Below are 27,639 nucleotides of genomic sequence, written 5' to 3'. Positions count from 1 at the left end.
TTCACGATTGCTAAGTCATGGAACCAACCCAAATGCCTCTGTATGGAGGAATGGATTGAAAAACTGTGGCACATATACTCTATGGAATACTACTCAGCCATAAAAAACAAAAAACCCTGGCTTTTGACAGAAAGTGGAAAAATATGGAAAATTTACTGCTGAGTGAGGCAAGCCAGGCTATGAAGGAGAGACATTGTATGTCCCCACTTAACATATACCGTGTGTCTGCACTCTATGTCTAAAACTGAGTGACTAACGGTTCTACAAACATAAGAGATGGGTGTGACTGTCAGATGAGGTGTATGTAGAGGAGTGGGGCCTAACAAAGGACATCTGGAGAAGGGATACGGAGGTAGAACATTGACAGGATGCAGAAGTGTGGTGTTATCGGTTGAAGATATTTTGATCAATGGGTCTGGGGAGAAATATTTACATATTGAAATGCTCACACTGTAAGCTAAACAATGCGATTGAATGTATATACAAAAAAAGGACAAAGGGCCTAGACTCAATGACATCCCAATAGGAATGAGTGTACCTAGTACTCAGATCATAATTTTTTTTTTTTTTAGTTTTTTGCCATAGGCCACATATGCTCACCAGAGAGATACAGAGAGAGGAAAAGTGAGAAATGATTCCCTGGAGGGATGGCCATGAGGCAATCCCTTCGCCTCCATTCTCCTGGGATTTTGAGCATGCACACATACACATGGCTGGCACGATTTTTGAGCCGCCAGGTCCAGAACTCAAATCATGGTCAGCCATGAAGGAATCCAGCACCTTAACCACCACACCACCTACTGGCCCCAGATCCTGATTTCTAAACACTGTCCCTAGTAAGAAAAAAACAGGGCTCCTTGAAGAAATGATGGATTCCAGGACCAATGCTGTGAAAGTAAAAGACGAGTCTGAAATATCTTGTACTAGAAAGCAGAAGATCCTCAACAAATGAAGGGAAAATGGTGATAGGGACAGTCCTGGACTGGTGGCTTGAAACACACCAGGTGTGGGTGCGCACATATGTGTACCAAATCCTAAAAAAAGGGAGTGATGGAGAAGGGATTGCAGCATGACTGTCCCCAATGAGGGTTGTTATCCCACCTTCCCCTTGTCTGTCTCTTTCTGGTGAATGCATGTGCCTCTGGAAAAATAAAAAAAAGTTTCTACTTAATACTCTCCTTAAAATTCACCTTAGACTTACATCTACATAAAAGTGTTAAGAAACAACAGTGATCCAATGACTACTGTTAGGCCATTTAGTCTTGGTACATTGGGTCTTACTAATCAAAATGGCTGTAGGAACTCATAACTCACAACAATTTAGGAAGTCTCACCAAAGGCACCATAATCTTCCAGTTTGCTTGACTAGGACTCTGCACTAATTCCTTCTAGAATAGGCTATTAACATTTTCCTTTAAGATTTTCTTTCCTTTTTTCTCCTGGGGCTAACCAATCTCTTTCTGATAAAGACAATGCTTCTTTGGATAAAAGTCAGATTCTACAGATAAAACCTATTTACAATTTAATGGCCAAGGATCAATGTACCCTTTTTAATTTTTGTCTATAGGTGTCCTGAAACAGAATGTATCCAGAAAGCAATCTTACTGACCTTATTTCCAAATTTTTGGTGGAAGAGATGAGCTACATTACACTACAGCTCTCATCCGAACAGTAACCTAAACAGACAATTTTATCAACATAACTCACCATACTTCTTCTAATATAGCTGATGGCTTTTTTCATATCCATGCCTGACCAGTTGTTGAGCATATAGCAAATACAGGAAGCACAGTACACAAATCGCATGTCGTTTTCACTGCCTTCAGGTACCGCACAAAAACTGAAAATAACAAAAATAAATGAATTTACTATTAACACTGGAGTATAATTACGTTTGCAGGGGATTAAAAACACCCACTCGGTATGTTTGCTCACAGAAAAAAACAATGATTTAAAAACTGTATTCTCTTTATACTATTCAATAAAGAATAGGACTATTAAATTGAGTAACATGAAACTTCCTAAATCATCCCATATTCTCAAGTTCAGATTTCTGGGCAGTTTTACACATTACCATGTTCTTCTTTCTCAAGTGCTACCAGTCAGAGTAAGTTTTTTTTTTTTTTTCCTAGCAAGGGATAGCTATGGCATACCAATTTGAGAATAAATGGTAGAAAAAGTAACAGTAAAATTTGGGACCTATTGTGTAGTAAGAAATTCTCAAGCCTAAGTTGCGTTATGTGAAAATTTTTAAAAATATATACACAGATAACCACTGATTAATCATATCATGTTTAATGTAATTCTTAGGCATTCAGTTAGTTCTAGAGAGGTTAAGAGTCTATTTTGCATACTGATTTATTTATTTATAAACAAGAAGTAAGGTTTCAGTAATTGAAAACTATACCAAAATATTTATAATAGTCATGTGTACTGGTTGAAGTAAATATTTAATTTTACAGTAACTTCAATTAATGTCAGTTTATTCTCTATGTCTGTATTACTCCCCCATCACTGATAGGAAAATAGAGATACAGTAAATGGAATGCAAAGCTTCAACACAGCAGGCTATCTACAAGGTCTCTTCCTTAAACAGCATCACTACTGCTCACTACTTTCCAGACATAAAAAATCTTTTTCACCTTAAAACTATAGGAAGCAGGGGTCAGCAGGTGTGCAGTGGTTATTTCACTGGACTCCCACATGGTCCACCATGGAATCATGTCAGGGGGGCATGTGTGAGTGTATGCCCAAGATCCCAGGGAGAATAGAGGAGAATGGATTGTGAAGTGGCCATCCCTCCTAGGGTGTGATTTCTTACTTTCCATCTCATTGTTTCTGTTTCTCTCTCCCTCCAGTAAATGCACATGCCCTTTGGCAAAAACCTCTTAAAAAAACCCAAAAAACAAAAAAACCCAAAACAAACAAACAAAAAAAAAACAGCTCAAGGAAGTGGGCCAGCCCCACGGTCTAGTGGTTAAAAGAGGCCAGATCCCACATGGCTAACTGTGGTTAAAGTCCTGGCCCTAGATGGCTGAAAAATATGGAAGGTCTATGTGCAGGTATGCTCCAAATCCCAACAGGACAGAGAAATGGAGTAGATGTGGTGGTGGACCACATGCCATTCGGGAGTGGTGTGCTCTCCATCTCTCTTTGGCAAGTGTGCACACCCTTCTAGCAATTAACAAAAGGAATTCTCTATGAAGATTCTTTAGACATATCGCACAAACTACCAAATACTAATGAATATATTATACTACTGAATATACTAACTCCTTTTTCTATCCTTTAAAAATGTGACTGAAATTCCTACAATAGAATACAATATTCAGTGTTCATCTCTCTCTCCCCTCAATCAGTATGTCTTAAGGAATAAAAGTTCAAACTAGATATATGCTTCTTTCAAAATATCCGCTTTTTGGAACCAGCAGTTAGCATAATGGCTATGTCGCTGGACTCTCATGGTCCATGGTTCACATCCCGGACCCGGTGGCTTAAAACTTACGCCGGGCGCGTGTGCATGCGTGCCCAAGATCCCGAGAGGAGAATGGAGAAGGGATTGCAGTGTGGCCATCCCCCCGGGGGGTGATTTCTCGCTTTCTGGAGAGCGCATGTACCCTATAGCAAAAACCTCTCAAAAAAAAGTTCTCTTTTTCATATAGGAGATTAATTAAAGTGAAAATATTCAACCATTTATTTATGGACTTACCATCTCAGTTAAAAAAGAATGAAAAGAGAAAGGAATTCTGCTACTGGAATTATAAGAAGTCTTGGACTGGGTCAGCCTGCTGGCCGTGGGAGCCAAATCCTGCATGATTGACTGCGTGATTCAAATTCTGGACCCAGCAGCTTTAAAAACATGCCAGGCACAAGTTGTATGGTAAACTTTAGGTGGTTCAAGTAAGAGTATGATTCTCTAAAGATTTAGTATATTATTATATCCATTCTTCGAAGTTCCAAATCTCTTTATTAAAACATAGAAACAAAGGATATGCCATACCTCCCATCTTCCAGCTGAAGAGCTCTCAAGCCGGCCAAGCAAGCTTCTTTATTTACTCTGCTTAGGTCGTCTCCAAGAATAACTAAGCATGAAAGGCCAGTGTAAGTCATTGCTATATGGCCACTATCATAAGGATGAGCTGTTCCAGGATTCTAAACTCAAAATTAACACAATGTTAATTAATAAACTATAATAAAAACTTATTTCATTAAGTAATGTGACATTAGGTTTTAGTAAATAATACAATTAAATGGTGCTTATGCTGGTTAATAGACATCTAGTTGAGAAAAACAAACCTCCATTCCATTGGGTCATCAGAAAAGTCATGATGCATTTTTGCATAGAAAACCAAAGAAAGAAATACATTATGACTTTTCCGATGACCTAGTCAGTCTAGATCCCATATGACTGACTGCACGTTTCGAGCCTTAGATCCAGTGGCTCAAGAAATATACTGTGTGCTCATGCACAAGCTCCTGACAGGATGGAGAAATGGAGGAGAAGAGACTACAGTGTGATTGTGCCCACTGGGGGGTGCTTTCTCCCTCACCATCTATTTGTCTCTCTCTGGTAAGGATACCAGACCTCAAGGGAAAAAAAAAGTTACTTTTGATAGAATAAAAGCATATTCTTAATAAATCTTTTTGTATGTTTCTCTTCCATTCTAGTTTGGGTTCATTGATAGCTGCTTCAAATACTGGAATAACTGCTCACAATACTAGAAAATTAAAATAATATCTGCATCAAAGTTTTTGTTAAAATAGACTCCTCTGCTTCTTTCATAAACATTAACTTCTATAAACACTGATAAACATCAAATACTGGTTCTACTATTTATTGGCTTAATTCATTTACCTCATTTTAGAATACAGAGACAGTACCTATCACATAGGGTTACTGTAAAGATTAAATAACTTATTGTCTATAAAGATGTCATCTTTTTTTTTTTTAAAGATATTTTTACTATAAGACGTGTGCACTCACTCACCAGAAACAGAAAGCGAGAAATTACCCCTCAGAGGAGATGGCCACACCACAGTCCCTTCTCCTCCTTTCTCCTCTCGGGATCTTGGGCATGCACGCACATGTACCCAGTATGAGTTTTAAGCCATTGGGTCTGGGACTCGAACTGCAGTTGTCTATGTGGGAATCCAGCAACATAATCATTACGCCATCTGCTGGTCACAATGTTAATCATCTTAATGATGACACAAGCACAAGGCAAGTATCAAAAGGGCCACAATTCTGGAGTCATGATCCAAGGTTCTTGGAACCATCAGGAATTTGATCACATGCAGTTTCTCTCAGAAAATGTCTGCATAGTATTTAATACCTTTTATAATTTGAACCCACTCCATCCACCTACCCTTAGGTACAAAAATGTTTTGTATGTTCTCAGAAATATACCAAACAAAATTTTCATCTTGACATCTTTCATTCTAAGTTCTTCCTTAGAACTCAAGCTTCTTCTGGTTATTCTACTCCACATTCATAATAGACTTCTTAAAACTCTAATAGCATATTTTAGTTTTAAATGTTTACTCTAAATACCTGCTACATTAAAGAACTGCAGAGACTCCAAACACAAATCAAATACAGACCATAACCTTAAAACCAGAAGGAGAAAAACAACAACAACAACAACAAAGCAAATCAAAACAAAACAAAAAATCCTATGAGGGTCTAAACAAGGGCAAAAAGAAAAAAAAAGTCTAGATATTTATGATACAAAGTAGAATAAACTAAGTTGTTACGAAGGAGTTACAGTAATATATGGATTAAATAAGAATTCTTTTCTGCACAAGAAGAGAAGCTTGGCAGGTAGAGATAGAATATACTATAGTTATAGGGACCAGCAGTTAGCATAATGCTTATGTCACTGGACTCCCACCTAGTTGACCGCAGTTTGAGTCCCGGATCCAGTGGCTTAAACTCACGCTGGGCACATGTGCGTGCGTGCCCAAGATCCCGAAAGGAGAATGGAGAAGGGATTGCAGCATGGCCATCCCCCCTGGGGGGTGATTTCTTGCTTTCTGTCTCTCTTTGACTTTTTGGTGAGTGCACATGCCCTATAGCAAAAACCTCTCCCAAAAAAAAAAAAAAAAAAAAAGAATATACTATAATTATAGGTGCTCCCCGACTTACACTTTTTTGACATTATGATAATGCAAACAGCTATAGGCATTTAGCAGAAACTATAATTCCATTGAAAATTAAAAGATTTAAAATTTATGACAGTTTCAACTTATACTGCTTATTTAACTTATAATATTTTCAACTTACAATAGAGTTAGAAGGACATAACCTCATCGTAATGTGAGGAGCATCTGTAGAAGAAAAAGTAAAAGCAAAGCAGAAAAGGAAGATTCTGGCCTATATATTACAGAAAATACACAATTTAATAGGGAATATGAGATTTATGCAAGAAAACAATGAGAAAAGTGGGTTGGAGGATCCATCCGTGTTTTCTCTAAAAGTGTTCTATAGCTAGTGAAGGTCCTGGCACATATCAGGTAAACCAATGGTCCTTTCAAAAGAAAAACTGATGACACTGTTTTATTATACTAGACAATCCTACAGGCCTCCTTAGTTTTCCTTGGCCTCATCTGTCTCCTATACTCTCAGCCACCACCTCAGTCACAACTTCTTGGGCCTTACAACTCCACCTAAGTCTCTAGTTCCATCTACCACTACAATTCAGATGAAGGCAGCACAGATGATTCACAGGTGAATCAAGGACCAAATATAGATTTCAGAAGACTCTGTGAACCAAGGGCAAAAATGAGTTCTTCTTCAATTTTATTCCTGTTATTTTGAAAATGTCTTTGGAGTTGGGAAGAGGGATGGACTTTTAAGAGTAATATAAGAGCCAGCCCCCTTATACAGTAGTGAAGCACTATGCACTGAAATCTGGATCCCACATGGCTAACCATATAGTTCGATTCATGGTCCTAGTGGCTTGAGAAACATGCTGGGCATGTGTATCCAAAATTCTGAAGGGATAGAGAAATGAGAGGAAAGGGATTACAGTGTGACCATGCCCACTGGGGAGTGCTCTCTTACTCCTTCTCTGGTAAGCTCACATACCCTCTGGCAATTAAAAGTAAAAATTAGAAGTAATGTTAATAAAGTACTGTCTTGGTCTAGCAAGTACTGGTGTACACATCTATATATGGTCTAGTGATATATAATGGTCATCATCACCACTGTCACAAACATCCACATATACTGTTCATTATGACTACATGGAGGGGCTACCTTTACTGACTTAAGGTGGAAAAATTATTTATATACACACACACACACACACATATACATACATATATACATAAAAGGAAGCAATTTTATGGATACTATGTTTTTATATTCCTTACTAAGAACAATTAACACACATGATTAGAGACATGTTGATGAATGCATATGACTTCGACATAGGTAAGCTGGCCAACACATTAAGGAAGAGGAGGAAAGCTGAAATCATGTCACCTTCTCTAAAACTACTACTATTTATTCCAAAATTTTGTAGATTATTAAAAAACTGGAGGGATGTTATTTAACCTTCAGCTTGCAACTTGATACAGATCTCTGCACACCCAGATCAGCTAGATACTGGCTTATAGCCACTTGCAAGCAGACTGATCCCTTTAAGAGAGACGTGCTAAAGTGAAGCCTCTTTGGAAAAAAATGACAGACTTTCTCTGATATTCTGTAGAAAAATACTGCAATTTTGTACATGTACAGAAAATCTGAAGAGCCTATTTTGGGACTGTCTCTTTATTTCTTTTCTTTTTTTTTTTTTTCCCCCTTGGTCATAGGGCGTGTGTGCCCATGAGAGAGACAGTGAGATGGAAAGTGGTAAATCACTCCTGAGGAGAGAAGACTACGCCACAATCCCTTCTCCATTTTCCTCCTGGGATTTTGGGCATGCATACACAAGCACCCAGCATGATTTTCAAGCCAGAGTCTAGGACTCAAACTGCAGTTGGCCATATGGAATTTCAACACCTTAACCACTGTGCCACTTGCTAGTTCCCTTGGGTCTATTTCTGTGAAGAAAAAAGCTCCTCACTTTGTTATATCCAATGCTTTCTATACTGGCACCAAAGTCTCTCATTAGAAGTTCATCGAAGTTATTGCATTAATCATTACCTGAATTTTCAATTACTGCCTTAAGAGAACTTTTTATTTTATTCCTAAGAAATGAGAACTGAATGTAAAGTCCTTCTGTAATACACAGCAGTTTACTGGCTCCTTAGAGATCAAGAATCAAAGTATGTAAGTGCTTTATTTCCCATGTTCTCCCAGGAAATCACTGATAATTTTTACAAACACACACACACACACACACACACAAGAGCAACATAAATTTCAAACACAATGAACGAAATTTTTCTGGAATTATGTATGCTGTACTTTCTTCCAGGAAGTAAGGCAGGTATAGATTTCCCTCAGTAAGTTTTGGTTTATAATATATACATTATGGGACAATACTTGGCTACAGTGAAAACTGAAAGTCTGTTTCTTTCTCTGTAATATTTTAGTCTTCTTTCTCAACAAAATCTTCCCATATCTCTCCTCCTTCCTTCTTACCCAAACAGAACTAACCTTTGATGGATTGAATGGAATACCCAGATATGATGAACCCCGGAAACCACAGCGATTTAGATTTGATCCTAGAAAACAAAAACATGTGCTTATTTAAAATATACCTTATTTTTGCACAGATTCTAAAGCACTTTAATTATATAGTCTTTTAGAAACAGTATTTTAGTACAAAAGCTTTGTCATTATGTCCCATTTTCATGTTGTTTCTGTGAATTTCATTAACTTCCTTATCAATCATAGACAAAACAATGATTTCCTACCGTGTACCTTTTATGTAAAGCCTACCTCACTACGTACAAAATGATTTCATACTTTCCTTTGTAGCCATTTTTCATGTAACTGAGATATTCAATCCTTCTTTCTATAGGACAGAAAACAGAAGCCTAGACATTAAGTGATAAGTTAATAACACAAGGTTAACACCACCATAGGGTCTAGAATCCTAACTTCCTATCCAACAAATTTTTATTCTCACTCATTCCTCTGTAGCCACAGAGAACATGCGCACTTTGTATTTCAGTACTAGATACACTCTCTTTCTGAGACTAACAACTCACTTGGTTTTGAAGTAAGTTCATACTTAGTTGCTACTCACAGTATGTTTATTCATGCTTTTTTCCATATAAAATTTTTCATTTTTTAAGGTATCAATGGAATCGGGACCAGCAGTTGGCGTAATGGCTATGTCGCTGGACTCCCATATAGTCGACTACAGTTCGAGTCCTGGACCCGGTGACTTAAACTCACGCCGGGTGCATGTGTGTGTGCGTGCCCAAGATCACGAGAGGAGAATGGAGGAGAAGGGATTGCGGTGTGGCCATCTCCCCTGGGGGGTGATTTCTTGTTTTCTGTCTGTCTCTCTTTGTCTTTCAGGTGAGTGTATGTGCCCTAGAGCAAAAACCTCTCCAAAAAAAAAACACAACAACCAGATATCTATGGAATGGAACTTAAGAAACAATCATATACACAATAATCATGGATTTGATAACTATAACTATCAGCAAGAAAGATATAGAAGGTAAGAAGGCAGTATCAGTAGACTGTAAATGAAATGCTAATTTAAAAAAATCATGTTGAGGACAAGCCAGTGGTGTGGTGGTTAGGGTAGCTGGATCTCACATGGCCAACTGTACAGAAATGTTCACTACAGTGTAATAATGGTGAAAATTTAAAAGAAACATGAAGGCCAACAGGTTAAGTATATCTCCTAAAATGAACATTATACTGCTTTATTAAAAATAACGATCAGTAAACTATGAAGCAACAATGGAGAAATGTTATGACTAAATTGAGAGCAAAGCAGAATACAAAAATATATGAAGATTATTACTACTATTATTTTTAGAGAGATATTTTTGCTGTAGGGTACATGCGCTTGCTAGAGAAACAGAGAAAGACAGACAGAAAGCAAGAAATCACCTCCCCCATCCCCAGGTGGATGGTCATGTTGCAATTCCTTCTCCTCCATTCTCCTCTTGGGATCTTGGGCATGCAAGCACACAAACCCAGTATGAGTTTTAAGCTGCCAGGTTTGGGACTCAAATTATGGGAATCCAGTGACATTAAGCATTATGCCACCTGCTGGTTCCAATATATGCATATTTTTAAGAAAATGACATACATCCTAATAGCCTGGAGGGAAATAAACATCAATTGTATGGGATGAGATGAAAAGGGTGAATTTTGTTCTCTTGTTAGTCACTGCTGTCATAAAAAACTGCCATGAAGTTTCTAACTTAAAACACCCACTTACTGTACGTATGCATGTATGCCCAAAATAAAATCCTATGAGAATGGAGAAGATACTGGCATGGACATGGGGTGATTTCTCGCTTTCCCTCCCCTACCCCCTTTCTAGTGAGTGCATGTGCTCTATGGCAAAAAAAAAAAAAAAAGAAAAGAAAAAGAAAAATATGCACTTGCACTTACTATTTCATAGTTCTGTAAGATAAGAAATCTAACAGGTCTCAGCAAGCTAAAATCAAAGTGATGGCAAGGTTATAGTCCTCACTGGAGACCCTGAGAACAGTCTGCTCTAAACTCATTCAAGTGGCTGGCAGAAACAAGTTCCCTGTAGTTGTGGGTCTGAGGTTTCCATCTCTACTGACTCTCAGTTAGGGGTGCCCTTTAGTTCTTGGGCCTCTCTTGCTACTTCTTGCATTTGGGTTCCTATCTCTGGGCCTGCAATGGGCATGAATCCTTTTCATGATTAGACTGGTTTTCTTTCTTCTGCATATTCTGATTACATTTCTCTGGCCCTTCTGCTTATGTGATAATAGTAAGCTCACCTATAAATGTGTGTGTATCACCTATGAATAACCTCTTTTTTTAAAGCCAGCTGATTAGTATAGCTTTAACTCCCATCTCCAAAGTCTCTTCATAGCAGTACATAAATTAATATTTGACTGAATAACCAGGGAACTACTGGGTTGTCGAAAAAGTCATGACATTTTTCTGTTTTTCTATGCAAAAATAAGTCATAACTTTCTGATGACTCAACAGAATTTGGGAGGGGGGGGCACCTTTAGAATTCTACCCTACATACCCTCAAGTATTGTAAATGGAGTCAGGATGGTTTAATCTGGCTCCTTCACCTCCTATCTTATGTTTGACGGACACAGGGTTAACAACTTAAGTTATTAGTTGTATTGCACTTGAACACTTGTGATGTAATGACGACTTTGCTATTTTACCCTATTGGATGTAATACATATATGCACGTATGACACTTTGGATTTGGCAATGAGCCACTATGTCTGCAGCCCCTTTAAGATTACAGGAATTCCTGGTCAGCTAGCACTGCCCAACTCAGCACTGCCCTGCTAGCCCTGCTAGCCATGCTTGGCTTGGCCTTGGTTAAGGTTGGTTAGCCCTGATGGCCTTGGCTTGGCATGGCCTTGGCTTGGCGTGGCCTTGGCTTGGCTCCACATGCTTTAAGTTCTGAGAGGGAGGAAGCCACTTTGTGAGGGTTGTCCAGGCATGTTACTAGCTCCAAAAGGGAGGAAGCACTTGTGAGTGCTGCTATGGTCTTAGTGGGCCTACTAAGAACTCTGAACTCTTACTAAACTCAGTCAATAAACATGACATTAGTGCCTCACGTCTTTTTTTCAACTCCCTGCATCTCTGTTTGACTCACCCTTTGGAGGAGGAAAGAACCTCGCCAAACATCTCCACATGATGTAATGCTCTACTTTTAAAATTTAAAAATAAATAATGCTTCCCTTACCAAGTTATGCATCTTTTTAAAAAATTCATTAGTTGTTTTAATATCTTTCTAGTTGAATGAGGGACGTGTAAAGGACATCATATGATCTAAAATTTCAAAAGCAGTTCTTTCTTTTTTTCCCCTTAGGGTAGCTTTTTTAAAGGTTCTTTTTTTCAAGTTACCAACTTGCTGATAGTCCTTCATAAAAATCTGACCCCATTTTTACTTTTGATGGAAGAAACCTCTGGTTCTATCTATCAGATCTGAGTTTATTATCCCATTAGGAAGTTTTTTCTCCTGCTAAAAGACAACTCCTTTAGAGGTTTGTAAATAGGGCAGACATACAGGAAAGGATCAATAAAGTGTCTACTTCTGAGTGAAATACCACTCCTTACCAGTAAATGAATAAATGGCATTTTTGTTTGCTTGATGCAATGATTCACTCCTAAACTGAGCCAGCCCAGATCATGGGCACACAAGTTTACGATATACTCAAGGAGGTCTCTGGATGTGGACCAGCAGCCTTCCTATGTGTGTGTGCCTCACAGAGTGTCAACTTTTACCACTCCACCACCACCTGGCCCTAAAATTTCTTATGGAAAGTTGACTACTATTAAATGCCTATAAATTAAAAAAAAATATGCATTCATCAAACTGAGTTAGTCACACACTTAAATCCAAATGTTTTCAAAAGGTCTCATTAAGAGGTAGTACTTTCATCATTTTTCAAAACTTAGACACTCCCAAGAAGAAGGCACTTCCACATGGCTCCAGCGAACTAGAGTTTTTAGGGAATGAAGATTTTCTAGTGATAATTCAGCCTCCAACAAACGAGCTAGTAGCAGAAGAAGCCAGGCCTTCAGAAGAAGGTTCCACATGGCTCCAGCGAACTAGATTTTTCAAGGAATGAAGATTTTCTACTGATAATTCAGCCTTCAACAAACGAGCTAGCGGCAGAAGAAGCTGGGCCTTCAGAAGAAGGTTCCACATGGCTCCAGCGAACTAGATTTTTCAGGGAATGAAGATTTTCTACTGATAATTCAGCCTCCAAAAACCGAGCTAGCGGTAGGGAGCCCTCCCCCCGCCCCCAGCCTTCTATCTCTGTTTCTCTGTCTTGGTTCCTGTCTCTCCCTGCTTCTGTCTTCCCTTTTTTTTTTGGTAATTTTTCCTTTTTACACTTTTTTAAAAAGGCACAGTTTTTTTCTGGCTCTCAGCTCCACCTTTTTTCTTGTTAATTATCACTCTGGTCCTCCCACCCAGGCAGAAGAAGCCGGGCCTTTCTGAAGAAGGTTCCACATGGCTCCAGCGAACTAGATTTTTCAGGGAATGAAGATTTTCTACTGATAATTTAGCCTCCAACAAACAAGCCAGCAGTTTTTTTGTAGGTTTTCTATTTTGTGATTTTTTCTTTTAAAAGAACAGCAATTACAATTTTTTTTTATTTAAAATACTAATAGGGTTGAAATATTCCCCACTATCTTCTGAATCTGCTGCACCAGCAAGCACAATAGAACAGCAAAGAGATTCTGGATCACCTCTGTCTGCTTGCTCCTTAACATTAAGGCTGAACCTCCAGAATTTGAAAGAAAACACAACATTCATCAGATGACAAGAAATCACCGCCGGATCACGAGAAACATGGGAAAACAAGAAAATACCTCTCCTCCTAGGGAAAAGAGTAACTCTTCATCCACAAGCAGTTCGGTGAAAATCATGGAAATGTCTGATAAGGAATTCAGATCATTCATAATGTCTAAGCTAACAGAGATGGAAGAGAAGAGAGATAATGAACTACTAAAGAGAAAGGAGAAAGAGATTGACGAGTTCCAAGAGATGAGGAAATTCCTGCAAGATCTAAAAGTGGAATTACACACTTTACAAAAGACTCAAACCGAACTGCTAGAGATGAAGTCTATAATACAAGAAGTCAAAATCTCCCTGGAAAGCATTAAAAGCAGACTAGATCATTCAGAAAATAGAATCTCAGATGTAGAGGAGAAAATGGCTGGCCTAGAAAAATCCACCATGAAGGCTGAGAAAATGGCACAAAAATTTGAGAATAATATGCGAGAAGTACTGGATACCATCAAACGTCCAAATATCCGGATAATTGGCATTCCAGAAGGTGAGGAAACCCATAAGGGCATTGATAATCTATTCCAGGAAATCCTGCAAGAAAACTTTCCAAACCTAGAGAGGCATTCAAAGATCCAGTCCCAGGAAATACAACGGACCCCAAATAGAATCAACCCTAGAAGATCTTCTCCAAGACACATTATAGCCAGGTTGACCAAAACTGCAGACAAAGACAAGATACTAAGATTAGCAAGAGAAAAACATCAAGTTACCTACAAAGGACATCCCATCAGGCTAACAGCAGATCTCTCATCAGAAACAATAAAAGCGAGGAGAGAATGGGAAAATATATTCCAAGTGTTAAGAGAGAAGCAGTTTCAGCCAAGAATACTGTATCCGGCAAGATTATCTTTCAGGTGGGAAGAAAAGACAAGAACATTCTCAGATAAACAAAACCTGAAAGAATTTACCAGCACCAGACCAGACCTCCAAGAAGTTCTCAAGGATGTGCTGTATCAGGAAAACTAAACGCAGATACATGGAAATAAGAGTCCAAAAACTGAGAAAGTAGCTAACTTAATCATAGGGACAAGTCTGGAGTTGAATACTATATCCCAGAATTTAATCAGGAAAATTGAACCAGAACAGAAGATAAAAGTATATGAGACTGATAGGTTCATGCACCTACCATTTGAACAGAATCCTAACCTGTTTCCGGGCTTTAAGCAAAGTTCCTTGGCGGTTCTTTGATTTAAGTTAAAACTGGTTTTCTTAGTAGTAACGAGGGAACTCACCTTTGAAAATAGTTAGGTTATGTAGGAAATTGTGTGATCAATGCAATGTGGGTGGGAAGGGAATGGAGGACAATTGTGGACACCGGAGGTGGTGTGAGAGGAGGGTGGGAAGGGACAGAGGGTCAGAAAGAGGGGTGGAAATAATTCTAGGAACTAGAACTGGAAAATTTTTTGTAATGTGCATGATTGAGTCACTAAGCAGTGTGTACTGGATGGGAGATCGCATTTTGTGTGCTGTGATGATGCTTAGGGAAGGAATGTAAACTGAGTTAAAAAAAAAGTTTAAGGAAAAAAAAATATATTTATCTATTCAATGACTGCAGTAGGATATTTAGCCCCAGCTAAGTGCTACTTTATAGGATGCGTAAAGTTAGACTTGTGTTCATGGAAATGTGTGTGTCACCTGTGTTTGCTATGAGGGTATTTGGATTGATTAGGATCTTTGGTGATTCAATAAAATGTGGCGAGAAAACAAAACAAACAAACAAACAAAAAATTAGGCACTCCCTTCTAGTTCCTGTCAAGATTCTGCTATTGTGCTTTTCTTTCTAATTCTAGTGAGTTTACCTTTTCATGGTAATTTTTAAAGTGTAAACCATGCAGATCATTTCAAATTCATAACTAGATGAATATACTACAGAAGTTTAAACTTTTTGAGAGATTGTTAAATAGCACCATCTAGTGTTTCTACTCAGAAGTAGCAAAACAACCCAAAAGTTCTTCAGAAACAATATAGATTCTTCCTGGGTCCTATCCCACATAAGATCCATGTGTGGGAACTAGACAGTTATATTAGAAAGAAAAGCAATTCTTGCCTAATATACAGTTAGATCTAGATGCAGTGATTTGGTGAATGCATCCCCCAGTTCTGTAGAGCCATAAGGTTAAACTAGTTTATGTTCTTATGACTAGTAGTTTAGGAAATAATAAAATCCAGGTTAAGAAAAATATAAACTGGGTAGATGGGAGAAGTAAAAAAAATGGGAATATGTACATGGACATAACATGTGTGTGTTTATGTGTATGCAGAGGGGTATATGACTAGAGCACATAATGTGTGTAGCTATCAACAATATGGAAACACAATCTGTGTGTGTGTGAGAGAGAGAGAGAGAGAAAGAGAGAGAGAGAACATGAACAAATTTTTTAGTTTTTGCTACAGGGCATGTGCACTCACTAGAGAGAAAGAGGGCAAGTGAGAAAGCACCTCCCGGGGGAATGGCCATGTCACAATCCTTTCTCTTCCAGTTTTCCCTCAGGATTTTGGGCAGCCATGCATGAAACCGTGCTCAGCATAATTTTAAGATTGGGATCTATTGCGTTAATCTCCACACCACTTACTTGCCTGAACTACAATTATTTTTTTTATTTATTTAAAGAGAGATTTTTGCTATAGGGTGTGTGAGCTCACTGGAGAGACAGAGAGACAGAAAGTGATAAATCATCTCCCATGGAAAATGGCCATGCCATAATCCCTTCTTTTCTCCTCTAGGGATTCTGGGTATGCACGCACATATTCCTGGCATGAGTTTCAATTGAAGAGTCTGGGACTCAAACTGTGGTCAGTCATGTGGAAGTCCAGTGACATAACCATTACAGCATCTGCTGGCCCCTCTGAAATATAATTATTAAACTGACTACTGCCTAATGATTGAGTTATATTTCACTATTCAGCTCATAATAAACAGCAATTACACCATTTTTTTTTGAGAGATTTTTTGCTATAGGGCGTGTGCGTTTGCCAGAGACAGAGCAGAGAGAAAGCACGAAATCCTCTCCCCTGGAGGGGGATAGCTGCAACCCCTCTACTCCATTCTCCTCTTGGGCTTTTTGGGCACACGTGCACATGCACTTGGTGTGACTTTTAAGCTACCAGGTCTGAGAGTTGCCATGGGCAACTACGTGGGAGTCCAACAATATAAAGATTATGCCATCTGCTGGTCCCTACATCAAATACTTAAAAAAAAAAAAGTTATAAACTTATGAAAGCTTAATCAGAGTTTAAAAAAAATTTACTTTGGTGTCTGTAGATTGCATGGTAGTTAAGGCACTGAGCTACCACAGAGCTGACTGCAGTTTGTGTCCCAGACCCAGTACCATGAAAATCACACTGGGTTCATGTGCAGGTGTGCTCAAAATCCAGAGAGGACAATAGAGAAGGGACTGCAACGTAGCCATCCCCTCTGGGAGAGATTTCTCATATTCCCTTGGGCTGTCTCTCTATAGAAAGTGCATGGGCGCATGCACTTAAAAAAAAAAGATTCATTTTAATCAGGAGTTACTTTCCATAAATAGTGTATTTCCCCTCTTTTAAGAAACAGTTTTATTATGAAATATAAAATAAAAATAAATTCAAAAGTATATGTGGGTGCCTAATAAAAAATAATTATTGGGCTAAAATACCACCATACTTTTTTTAATGCTACTTAAATATAATTCAAATCTTGATTTGATCATGTTCTTAACTTTCTAATCCCCTGTTTTAAAAGTTAGGTCTTTTGAAGGGCCACCCTGGGGCCTAGTAGTAAAAGAGCTAGATCCCACATCGCTGACTGCATGGTTTAAAGTCCAGACCCAGGCTTGATAAACATGCCAGGTCCATGAAAGTGTATGTCCAAAATCCCAAAAGGAGAAAGAGATGGAAGAGAGGGGACTGCAGCATAACTCGCCATGGGGAATACTTTCTCACTTTCCCTCTCTCTATGTCTTTGTCTCTCTGGAGAGTGCATATGCCCTCTGGTAAAGCCCCCTGGAAAAAAAAAAAAAAAAAAAAAAAAAAAAAAAAAAAAGGAGGGCAGCAGGTGGCACGAAGGCGCTGGACTTCCACACGGTGAAGCTTTGAATCCTGGACCCAGGGACTTGAAAATCATGCTGGTGTGTGTGTGTGTGTTCATGCCCAAAATTCAGAGAGGAGAATAGAAAAGAAAGGACTGAAGCATAGCCATCCCTGTCTCTCTCCAGTGAGCACACAGGCTCTATGGCAAAAAACTAAAAAGGTTTATTTAGTAAACAGAATTCAAGTAAAGAATTCAGCAACTTTTTTTTTAAGACTTTTTTTTTTTTGCTATATGGCATGTAGCTTGCCAGAGAGACAGAGAGATGGGGGTGGATGGCGATATTGCAATCCCTTCTCCTCCAGTCTCACCTTGGGATTTTGGGCACACACTCATACGTCCTCAGCATGAGCTTTAAGCTGCCAGTTTTAGGACTTGAACCGTGGTCAACTACATGGAAGTCCAGCAATGTAAACATTATACTATCTGCTGGTCACCAGTAATTTTTTAAATGTAAAAAATTGGACATTTATATTTTATGAATATAGAAATAATTTTCACAGGCCTCAAGAAAACAAGGTTTCCTAGTAAGATGACATGCTTTATAAACTTGCTTACAGATGCCAGATAAGGTAAATAAATTTTATTTTTTGGCTAGAAAAAATGTATACATTCAATCGCTATACATCATTTAGATTGTAAAGAGACTTTACTCAGCACGATATACACCTCTGTTCAGCCCAGTTGAGAATACTATACAGATCATCAACATTTTCTATGTTTATTTTTAAATTTCACAGCTGGGTTTTAGAATCAGACCTAGACCAATTAAAAAAAAGGCAGGGAGGAGACTTTCTTTCACAGAGATCAGAAATTATCATTATTTCCTCCAACAAATAGAAAATTTAGAATTTGTAATTACAGTTTGAATGTGACAAGATCTGTGGAATGGCCTACCAGACATACACCAGTGACCACTGGATACATAAATGAACACTGTAGGAAGACTATATTTTCAAAAATGTCTTGATCTATAATGTTTCCCAAACAAGTGCTCTATAATTTTTAAAGTCACAACATGTTGCTTTAGTCACATGACACCATACTTACATTTTAAGCATGTTATTTAAAAAAAGGCAGCAATCTAAAACATCTACTAAAAATGAAATTAAACATTTTCCTTTTAATATTAAACTTTCTTAGGCCAGCCCTATTCCTAGTGGTCAAGGGAGGCAGACACCACATGGCTGACTATACAGCTTGAATTCCAGCCCCACCAGCTTTAAAAACATTCCAGGTAAATGTGTGTGTGTGTGTGTGTGTGTGTGTGTGTCTAAAATCCTGAGAAGATGGACAAATGGAGAAGGGTTTGTGATGTGACACATCCCACTGGGGGGTGCTTTCTCTGTTTTTCTCTGGTGAGTACACGCACTTTCTGGCAAACTAAACCAAAACAAAAAATAAAAAACAAAAAGCCCTTCCTACCTCTTCTTACATTTCTAAACACTTATATTACCATGCATAAACTTTCCCTCATTTGTAAAATGGGCTGTAACATTCCTTGCTCCACTTTATCTCTAAAATTATCTACTTGTGCCCACAATCAGAGAATGAACTTACAATTCCCAGTCTCCCTAAATCTCTTGTGCTTATTTCATAAGTATTTCCTACTAAGCTTGTTGAGAAGAGCCCCATCCTTCCACAGTCTGACAACACGCTTACTGGTAAGATACTAGGATCTTTATAATTCTGGAGTTAAATGCCAAGGTTAGATTTGATTAAATATTCATAATGCCCTTACATGCCATGTTTGACACTCTCCACTACAGACTTACTTAAAATATCAAAGCAGCATTGAGACAATGGAGTTGGGAGCCCAAGATTTCAGTCCAACTCTCTCTTTTTTTTTTTTGAGAGTGATTATTTTTCTATAAGGCACATGCACTCTCCAGAGAGACAAGAGATACAGAAATTTCCCCCCAGGGGGATGGCCATGCCACAATCCTTTCTTCTCTCAGGAGTTCGAGCACACATGAACATGTATGCCCTGCATCAGTTTCAAACAGCTGGGTCTGGGACTTGAACCAAAGTTAACTACATTGGAGTCCAGTGACATAAACATTATGTCATCTGCTGGTCCCCCAACTCTAACTTTTCATGTGAGGCCTCAGGCAAGTCTCTGATCACTTTGTCTCTCAGTTTGCTTTTCTGGGGCAAGCTGATTAGGTGAAGAACAAATTTGATATAATTGGCAGGGCTTTGAAAATTATGGCATATTTCTGCAATTAACAAAATTCCAATATTTATATATAACCATGTAACCTTCAATTTTTAATTGTATATTTTTATGTTAAGAGAAGTTAAGCTAAGCCTTTCTTTTTTTAAAAAAAAAAAAATAGTTTTTGCAATAGGGCATGTGAACTTACCCGTGAGGCAGAGAGAGAGAGGCATCCCCTGGGAGGATGACTACACTGCAAGCCCATCCCTTCCACTTTCCTTTTTGGATTCTGGGTACAAATGCACAAGCACCAGGTTTGTTTTTGAGTTACCAGGTCTGGGACTTGAACTGCAGAGTCAGCTATGTGGGATCCAGCACCTTAGCCACCATACTAGACATTTTCTCATTTAAAATACAGAAATGTATTGGGACCAACAGTTAGCGTAATAGCTATGTCGCTGAACTCCCACGTAGGCGACCATGGTTCAAGTCCTGGACCCAGTGGCTTAAACTCTTTCTGGCGCGTGTGCGTGTGTGCCCAAGATCCCAAGAGGAGAATGGAGGAGAAGGGATTGCAGCTTGGCCATCCCCCCTGGGGGGTGATTTCTCACTTTCTGTCTGTCTCTGTCTTTCTGGCGAGTGCAAAAACCTCTCCGAAAAAAACCCCAGAAATGTATTTACTGTAAAAAATTCAAACAATGTATATATATAGGAAAATATGAAAGTATCTTATCTTACCATTTCCCACCTGTTTTATGAATGGATCCTCAAAAAGTTTATGGAAAATGAGTTAATATGAAAATATTATGTATGTTTTTTTTTTCTTTTGCTAGAAAGTATGTGTACTTGACATAAAGAGCAAAAGAGGAACAGAGAAAGAAAAGGAGAAAGCTCTCTCCATGTGGAATGGTCATAACACAATCCCTTCCCCTCCATCTCTCCCTCCTTTTGGAATTTTGGGCATACAAATATATGTGCCTACAGTGTTTCTCAAGTTGCCGGGTCCACCAAACTACATAGTTTACCATATGGGATCTGGCTGCCTTAACTACCAGGCCACTGAGCCAGCCCAATTTCAAATTTTGTTTGCACCAAAATAAACCTGCACTTTAATTTTGTTTTCCATAGACTTTTTTGAAGTTCTATTGAACTTCTCCCTCTACATAGATTTTCTATGTATCCTTATAGAGTTTTCCTATACATTTATATTCATAAGTTATTAAAACAAAGCTATTTATTTTTTCTATGAGAGAGAGGCAGAAATAGAGAGTGGGTGAAGGAGGGTGAAGCAGGGAGAGAGAAAGAGAAAGACAGGGAAACAGGCACACTCAACAGGGATTTCATGTCACAATGCACATTCAGTCTGAATCACTAAAATACATGCATATGCGTGGCAGGTTCAGGGAGGTCCTGGGACACAGAACTAGAACCTTTCTCATATGGTCAAGATGCATTACCACTGCAACATTATCTGGCCCTAATGTGTATGTTTTTAATTTATCATTTAACCACATAAGATGAACAGACTTTCATGTCAGTATGTACATGAGGAGATTACCAAAGTTTGTTAAAACCAGGAATTAAAGTCTGAGTTTATTTTAGTGCAAAAAATTTAAAATTCATGCAGTTTTTTGTAATACACATTTCCAATGAACTTTTTAAAAAGAATTATTTAATTTTATTCATTGTCATAATTTTATTTTATAGAGATTGACCACAGAGAGACAGAGTGAGAATGAAAGCTGCCAGGTCTTGGACTCAAACCTTGGTCAGCCATGTGGGAGAGTCTATCTGCCTTAACCACCATGCCAACTGCCAGCCCCTTCAAATAAACTATTTATTTATTTAAATGGAATAATTCCTTTTTTTTGAATTATTTTATTTAACTTTATTTATTTATTTTAATTTGACCAGAGAGGGAGGGACAGAGAGAGAGAGAGAAAGCAAGCTGCTGGATCTGGAACTTGAACCATGGTCGACCATGTGGGGAGTCCGGCACCCTCAACCACCATGCCAACCTGCCAGCCCCTTTCAATAAACTTTTTAAAGATCCCTCATATAGTTATACCTCAGTCCCTTCAAAAATACACAGTATTCTTTATTGGGTCCAAGTGTACTCAACTGTTAACACTTAGTGTGTGCATGGATGAGTGTGTGGGTGTATGTGGGAGAGTGTTTTAGACAGTTTCACTATGCTGCACTCGACCTGCCTCAAGCCTTCTTAGTAGTAGGATTATAGGTGCCATTGTGGCTAGCTTTTAGGGTAGGCTGGAAATCGAACCTGAGCCTTTCATATGCTGTCAGCCTGCTGAGTATCAGTGCACCACTACAGCTATGCCCCTTTTCACTTTTTTTTTTTTTTTGGAGAGATTTTCACTGTAGGGCGCGTGCGCTCGCCAGACAGACAGAGACATAGAGACAGAAAGTGAGAAATCATCCCCCAGGGGGGGATGGTCACGCCACAATCCCTTCTCCTCCATTCTCCTCTCGGGATCTTGGGCACACACGCACACGCACCCGGCGTGAGTTTTTTTTTTTAAGCCACCGGGTCCGGGACACGAACCGCGGTCGACTACGTGGGAGTCCAGCGACATAGCCATTACGCTAACTGCTGGTTCCCAACCCCTTTTCACTTTTGATGAGCATTTATTTTTATTCTAATTTGTTACTGTAATAAGCTCCAAAATAAACATTTTTCTACATGTATTTTTATGCACATGCATTAGTTTCCTGAAGTTAGTATTAAATTACCACAAATGTGGTGATGTACAACAACATAAATTTTTTGTCTCATAGCTCTGGAGCCACGTATACCCTTGTCCCCCCATCTCCCACCAAATATCAATGTGTTAGCTGTGTGGCTTCCTTCTGGAAGCTCTGAAGGAAAATATGGCTTGGGCTCTTACCTAGTTTCTGGAGGCTGAGGGCAATCCTCAGTGGTCACTAATCTGTTGCTATATCAAATCTCTGCTTCTATCCTTCCCATGGCCTTCCTTCTAGGTCTCAAATCTCTTTCTTTTCTCTTCAAAGGATACCAGTGGATTTAGGGACCACCCTAAATCTAGGATGTACTTATTTCAAGATTTTTTTTTTTTTTACTATAATTAGATCTGTAAGACTTTTATTTCAAATTAGGGCACATTTTGAGATTCTGGATAGATGTCTCTTCCTGGGGCCATAGAATATAGAACATGTAAGAATATGTCACATGGAGTAAAAAATTATTCTGTTAAATTGCCCTGGTTTTAATAATTTTCACTTCCATCAGCAGAATATTAAACTGCTCTTTACCCTAGGTTCTTGTCAGTTTTTAAAAGTTTGATTAACTGGGATCAGTAAGTGATATGGTAAGGTGCTCAATTCCCATACAGAAATTGAGGTTCAAGTCTTGGATCATAGCTTGAAAATTATGCTGTGCATGTGTGTGTGCATACCCCAAATCCTAAGAAGATTCTAAGGGAACAGAAGAGACTGTGGAGTGGTCATCTCCCTGGCAGGGGTTGGAGGGTGATTTCTCATTTCCCTCTGTCTCTTTCAGGTAAACACACATCACACATACCCTCCAGTAAAAACAAAAACAAAAACAAAAACAAATCCAAAAACCAAAATAACAAACAAACAAAAAAAACTTGATTAACTGATGTGCTAGATGGAAAACAAAACAAAACAGGGGCTGGCAGGTGGTGATGTGGTTAAGGTGGCTGGATTCCCACATGGCTGATGAGAGCTTGAGTCCTGAACCTGGCAGCTTGCTCTCTCACTTTCCTTTTCTCTCTCTCTCGTCAACTTCAAAAACTAAAAAATTAAAAAATACAAAAACTTGACAATGAATAAGATTAAATAAAAAATATCTCTGAAAAAACAAAACAAAACAAAAAATCCCCACCATTCTTTTATTCTAATTCCTTGATTTCTAATAAGGTTTAATCTTTTCATGTATTTGACTATTTTCGCTTGTTAACTATCTACTCATTTTCTAAAGGAAACTGTGTTTTTCTTCTCATTCTTTAAGAAGTCCTCATAGGACAATAAATACACTACAAGAGAATCACACATGGGAGGGTTCCTGGTTCACATCTGGAGACCTATTTCCTTGAGTACACAGGGCACACGCTTGCCCATGATCATGGGCTAGTTGAAGTTACAGGTAGATTGCAGTGTCAAAGTGTTGTTGAGGGACCAGCAGGTGGTGTGGTGGTTAAGGCGCTGGATACCCCCACATGGCCAACCACAGTTCGAGTCCTGGACCTGATGGCTTCCTTTTTCACTTTCCCTCTCTCTCTTTCTCTGTGTCTCTCTCTGGCAAAATTAAAATAAATGAATGAATAAATCCAATTAAATAAATAATTATTAAAAAAAGTTTTCTTGAGAGGGCTTTCTCTCTCTCTCTCTCTCTCACACACACACACACACACACACACACACATACACACAAATACTTTCTCACTGTCTCTCTTCTTCACTCTCTGTCATTCTCACTTGTGGAATAAATAAATAAGTTAAACTTGAGAAAGAAAAAGAGAGAATTTTTTTTTTTTTTTTTAAGAAATCCTCAGGCTGGTCCCATAGCACAGTGGTTAAGCCCTAGGTATAGGTAGCTAGATCTCATGTAGCTAATTGGCTCAAATCGTGGCTCTGGTGGCTTGAAAAACATACTACATACATGTGTGTGTGTGTATGACCAAAATTCTGACAGGATGGAGAAATAGAGGAAACAGGACTAGGGCATGATGATGCACCATTGAAGGGGAGCAGTCTCTCTCTGGCCAGTGTATGTACCTTCTAGCAATATAAAAAAATTTTTTTCTTAAGAGTCTGGCCATTAATGTTTTAATATCAGGTTGTTGAAAAAGTAATGATGTTATTTTTTGTTTTTCCCAGGTCATTTCTATAAAGAATAAAGACCAATCAATGATATATTGTCCATTTTTTTTGATAACATTTTATCATCTTTCAATTCCTCATTCATAGAAGGACCTGTCTTTATCAGTGAAAAACTGAACAAGGTGCTGATTTATAGCCTCATCTGAATTGAATAATATACCACGCAAGGAGCTTTTTTTTTTCTTTTTGGAGAGTTTTTTTTTTTTTTTTTTTTTTTTGCTATAGGGTGCATGCACTCGCCAGAAAGAGAGACAGAGAGACAGAAAGCGAGAAATCACCCTCCAAGATGGACAGCCACGCCACAATCCCTTCTCCTCCATTCAGCAATGCTGCAATCCTTTCTCTCTTCTCCTCTTGGGATTTTGGGCATGCGTGCACACGTGCCTCGCGTGATTTTTAAGCCGCCAGGCGCAGGCCTCAAACTGTGGTTGACTACGTTTGAGTCCAGTGATGTAACCATTACGCCATCTGCTGGCCTGTTTTTGATTGTTTTTATTTTTTAGAGAAATTTTTGTTATAAGGCATGTGTACTTTCCAGAGAGAGAGACAGAGAGAATTCACCCCCTGTGGGGATGGCCATGTCATAATCCCTTCTCCTCCATTCTCCTCTCGGGATCTTGGGCACGCACGCACACGTGCCCCGCATGAGTTTTAAGCCACTGGGTCCGGGACATGAACCACAGTCGACTACGTGGGAGTCCAGCGACATAGCCATTACACTACCTACTGTTTCCCTATTTGTTTTTATTTTTTAGAGAAATTTTTGTTATAAGGCATGTGTACTTTCCAGAGAGAGAGACAGAGAGAATTCACCCCCTGTGGGGATGGCCATGTCATAATCCCTTCTCCTCCATTCTTGTCTCGCGATTTGGGGCATGCATGCACCCATGCCTAGCATGAGTTTCAAGTTTCCAGATCTGGGACTCAAATACGGACTGCCGTGGAGAAGTTCAACAATCTAATCATTATGCCATCTGCTGGTCCCCATGCATGGAGTTTTGAAGAGAGCAAAACAAGTGGAAGTCTGAAGGCACAAAGTCAGGCAAGTATGGTAGGTGTGGCAACAGATTCCATTCAAGTTCCAATAATTTTTGAAAGGTGATCAAACTTGCATATGGTCTTTTATTATGAGGATGGAACACAACTCCTTTATGATTAGTGAGCTCTGGACATTTCTGGATGATGGTATCATTTAAACTGTTCAAGTGCCGACAGTACACATTCAAACTGATGGTTCCTCGGTAGCTCAAAGAACATGATAACTTTAAAATCCCACCACACTGAAAGTGTAACCTTCAATGTGATGAATGTCTGTTCTTGATGTTGTCTGAGGCGAATTATCACATTGGGACCAACCATTTGCACACCACATTGTTGTGAACAATCCACTTCTTACCACCAGTTACTATTCGTTTCAAAAAAGGATCATTTTTCTCATGTTTAATGAGCATATTGCACATGTTTATAGGTGTCATCAAATGAACTTTTTTGAGTTCACAAGGAACCCAAACATTGAGCTTCCTTTATGTATCCCTGTATTCTTTAGGTGGTCAGAAATGCTGGAATGCTGGATGTTTAATGTTTCTGCAATTTCTTATGTCATGTAATGTCGATTTGACTCAATCAGTGCCTTTATTTTGTCATCATCAACCTTGGTGGGCCTCTTTGACTGATGAGTGTATTTGACATCAAAATCACCAGCATGGTACTTCATGAACCATCATCGGCCACTGGTGTACCTGTAGAGCATTGTCACCATAGACTGTACTCAACTTTTCATAAGCTTGACATTCATTTTTCTCTTTATGAAAGTAAAACAGTAAAATATGGCGAAAATGCAGTTTGATCTGCCATCTTTAAATTGTAAAATCTTCAAATCTCAACCAAATCACTAAATTTTTTTAAAGAAACTTTAGCTAGAACTGTCAGCTGTCAAATGATATAGTAATAACAGATGCAAATGACTCTAGTACTTCTAGTACTTCCTAATAATAATCTAGCACTATCTGTTACAAAAATTCTTCGACTTCTCTGACTTTATACACACACACACGTATATATACACAGTATGTGTGTGTGTATCATATATATATATCATATTGTATATATATATACATATATATGATACATATATGTATCACATATATATATATGATACACACACACACACACACACACACACACACACACAAACACACAGCCACCAGTTTCTCCAATCTGTCATTTATTTAATCTTTTTTATAAGGTTGTGCCATAGAGCATGTGTGCTTGCCAAAGGGAGGGAGAGTGAGAAATCACCCCTTGGGTGACTGGGTCATAGTTAGGTTCAGCTTGTTTTTTTTTTTTTTTTACATTTTTACCTTCTTTTTTTTTAATCATTAATTTATTTTACATTCTTTCACTGAACATCATCATGGCATACAAAATGCAATTTCCTGTCCAGAATACACTGTAAAGTGGTTCAATCATACATTTTATCATAAAATTATTTTCCATTTCCTGTTTCTTTTTTTTAATTTCAATTTCTTTATTTGCATTCATTCACTGTACATCATTACAGCATATAAAATGTGATTTTCCATCCAGAGTACACTGTATATTGTCTCAATCAAGCACATCAATAAACATGCTATTGTCAGCAGATGATCTTCCATTTCTTGTTTTCTGTATGTTTTGCTTTTGTTCCCCCCATCCTTGATTCCCTATCTCTTACCCTCTGCCATCTCCCATTCTCCTCCCACACTGTCTCTGGTATCTATGTTTGCTTTCTATACTGTTTCCCCCCACATTTTATTGAATCACCAAAGACCCTAATCAATCCAAATACCCTCATAGCAAACACAGGTGACATACACATTTCCAGAACACAAGTCTAACTTTACACATCCTATAAAGTAGCACCTAGCTGGGGCTACATATCATACTGCAGTCATTGAATAGATATATTTTTTTTTCTGAAACTTTTTTTTTGTAACTCAATTTACATCCCTTCCCTAAGCATCATCACAGCACACAAAATGCGATCTCCCATCCAGTACACACTGCATAGTGACTCAATCATGCACATTACAAAAAATTTTCCA

At 38.5% G+C, this 27,639-nt stretch overlaps 1 protein-coding gene across 2 annotated transcripts in view; it reads right to left on the bottom strand.

Moving 5' to 3' along the window:
• Positions 1-27,639, bottom strand: part of PGGT1B (protein geranylgeranyltransferase type I subunit beta) — an 80,541-nt gene that overhangs the window by 28,036 nt on the left and 24,866 nt on the right. Inside the window, exons 3-5 of one of the 2 annotated variants that reach the window (XM_014583381.2) lie at positions 8,606-8,673; positions 4,001-4,082; positions 1,708-1,840 (exon numbers count right to left, since the gene is read on the bottom strand). In XM_014583381.2, coding sequence (XP_014438867.1) covers positions 1,708-1,840; positions 4,001-4,082; positions 8,606-8,673 — 283 coding nt within the window. Of the gene's footprint in view, positions 1-1,707; positions 1,841-4,000; positions 4,153-8,605; positions 8,674-27,639 lie in introns of both variants that reach the window. The other variant, XM_006166532.3, reaches the window with a different exon arrangement.

The sequence above is a fragment of the Tupaia chinensis genome, unplaced genomic scaffold (genome assembly GCF_000334495.1).
Source record: "Tupaia chinensis unplaced genomic scaffold, TupChi_1.0 Scaffold144269_1, whole genome shotgun sequence".
Classification (NCBI taxonomy): Eukaryota; Metazoa; Chordata; class Mammalia; order Scandentia; family Tupaiidae; genus Tupaia; species Tupaia belangeri.
Note: the sequence above shows the minus strand (reverse complement) of the source record. Positions and strands in the feature narration are given on the sequence as shown.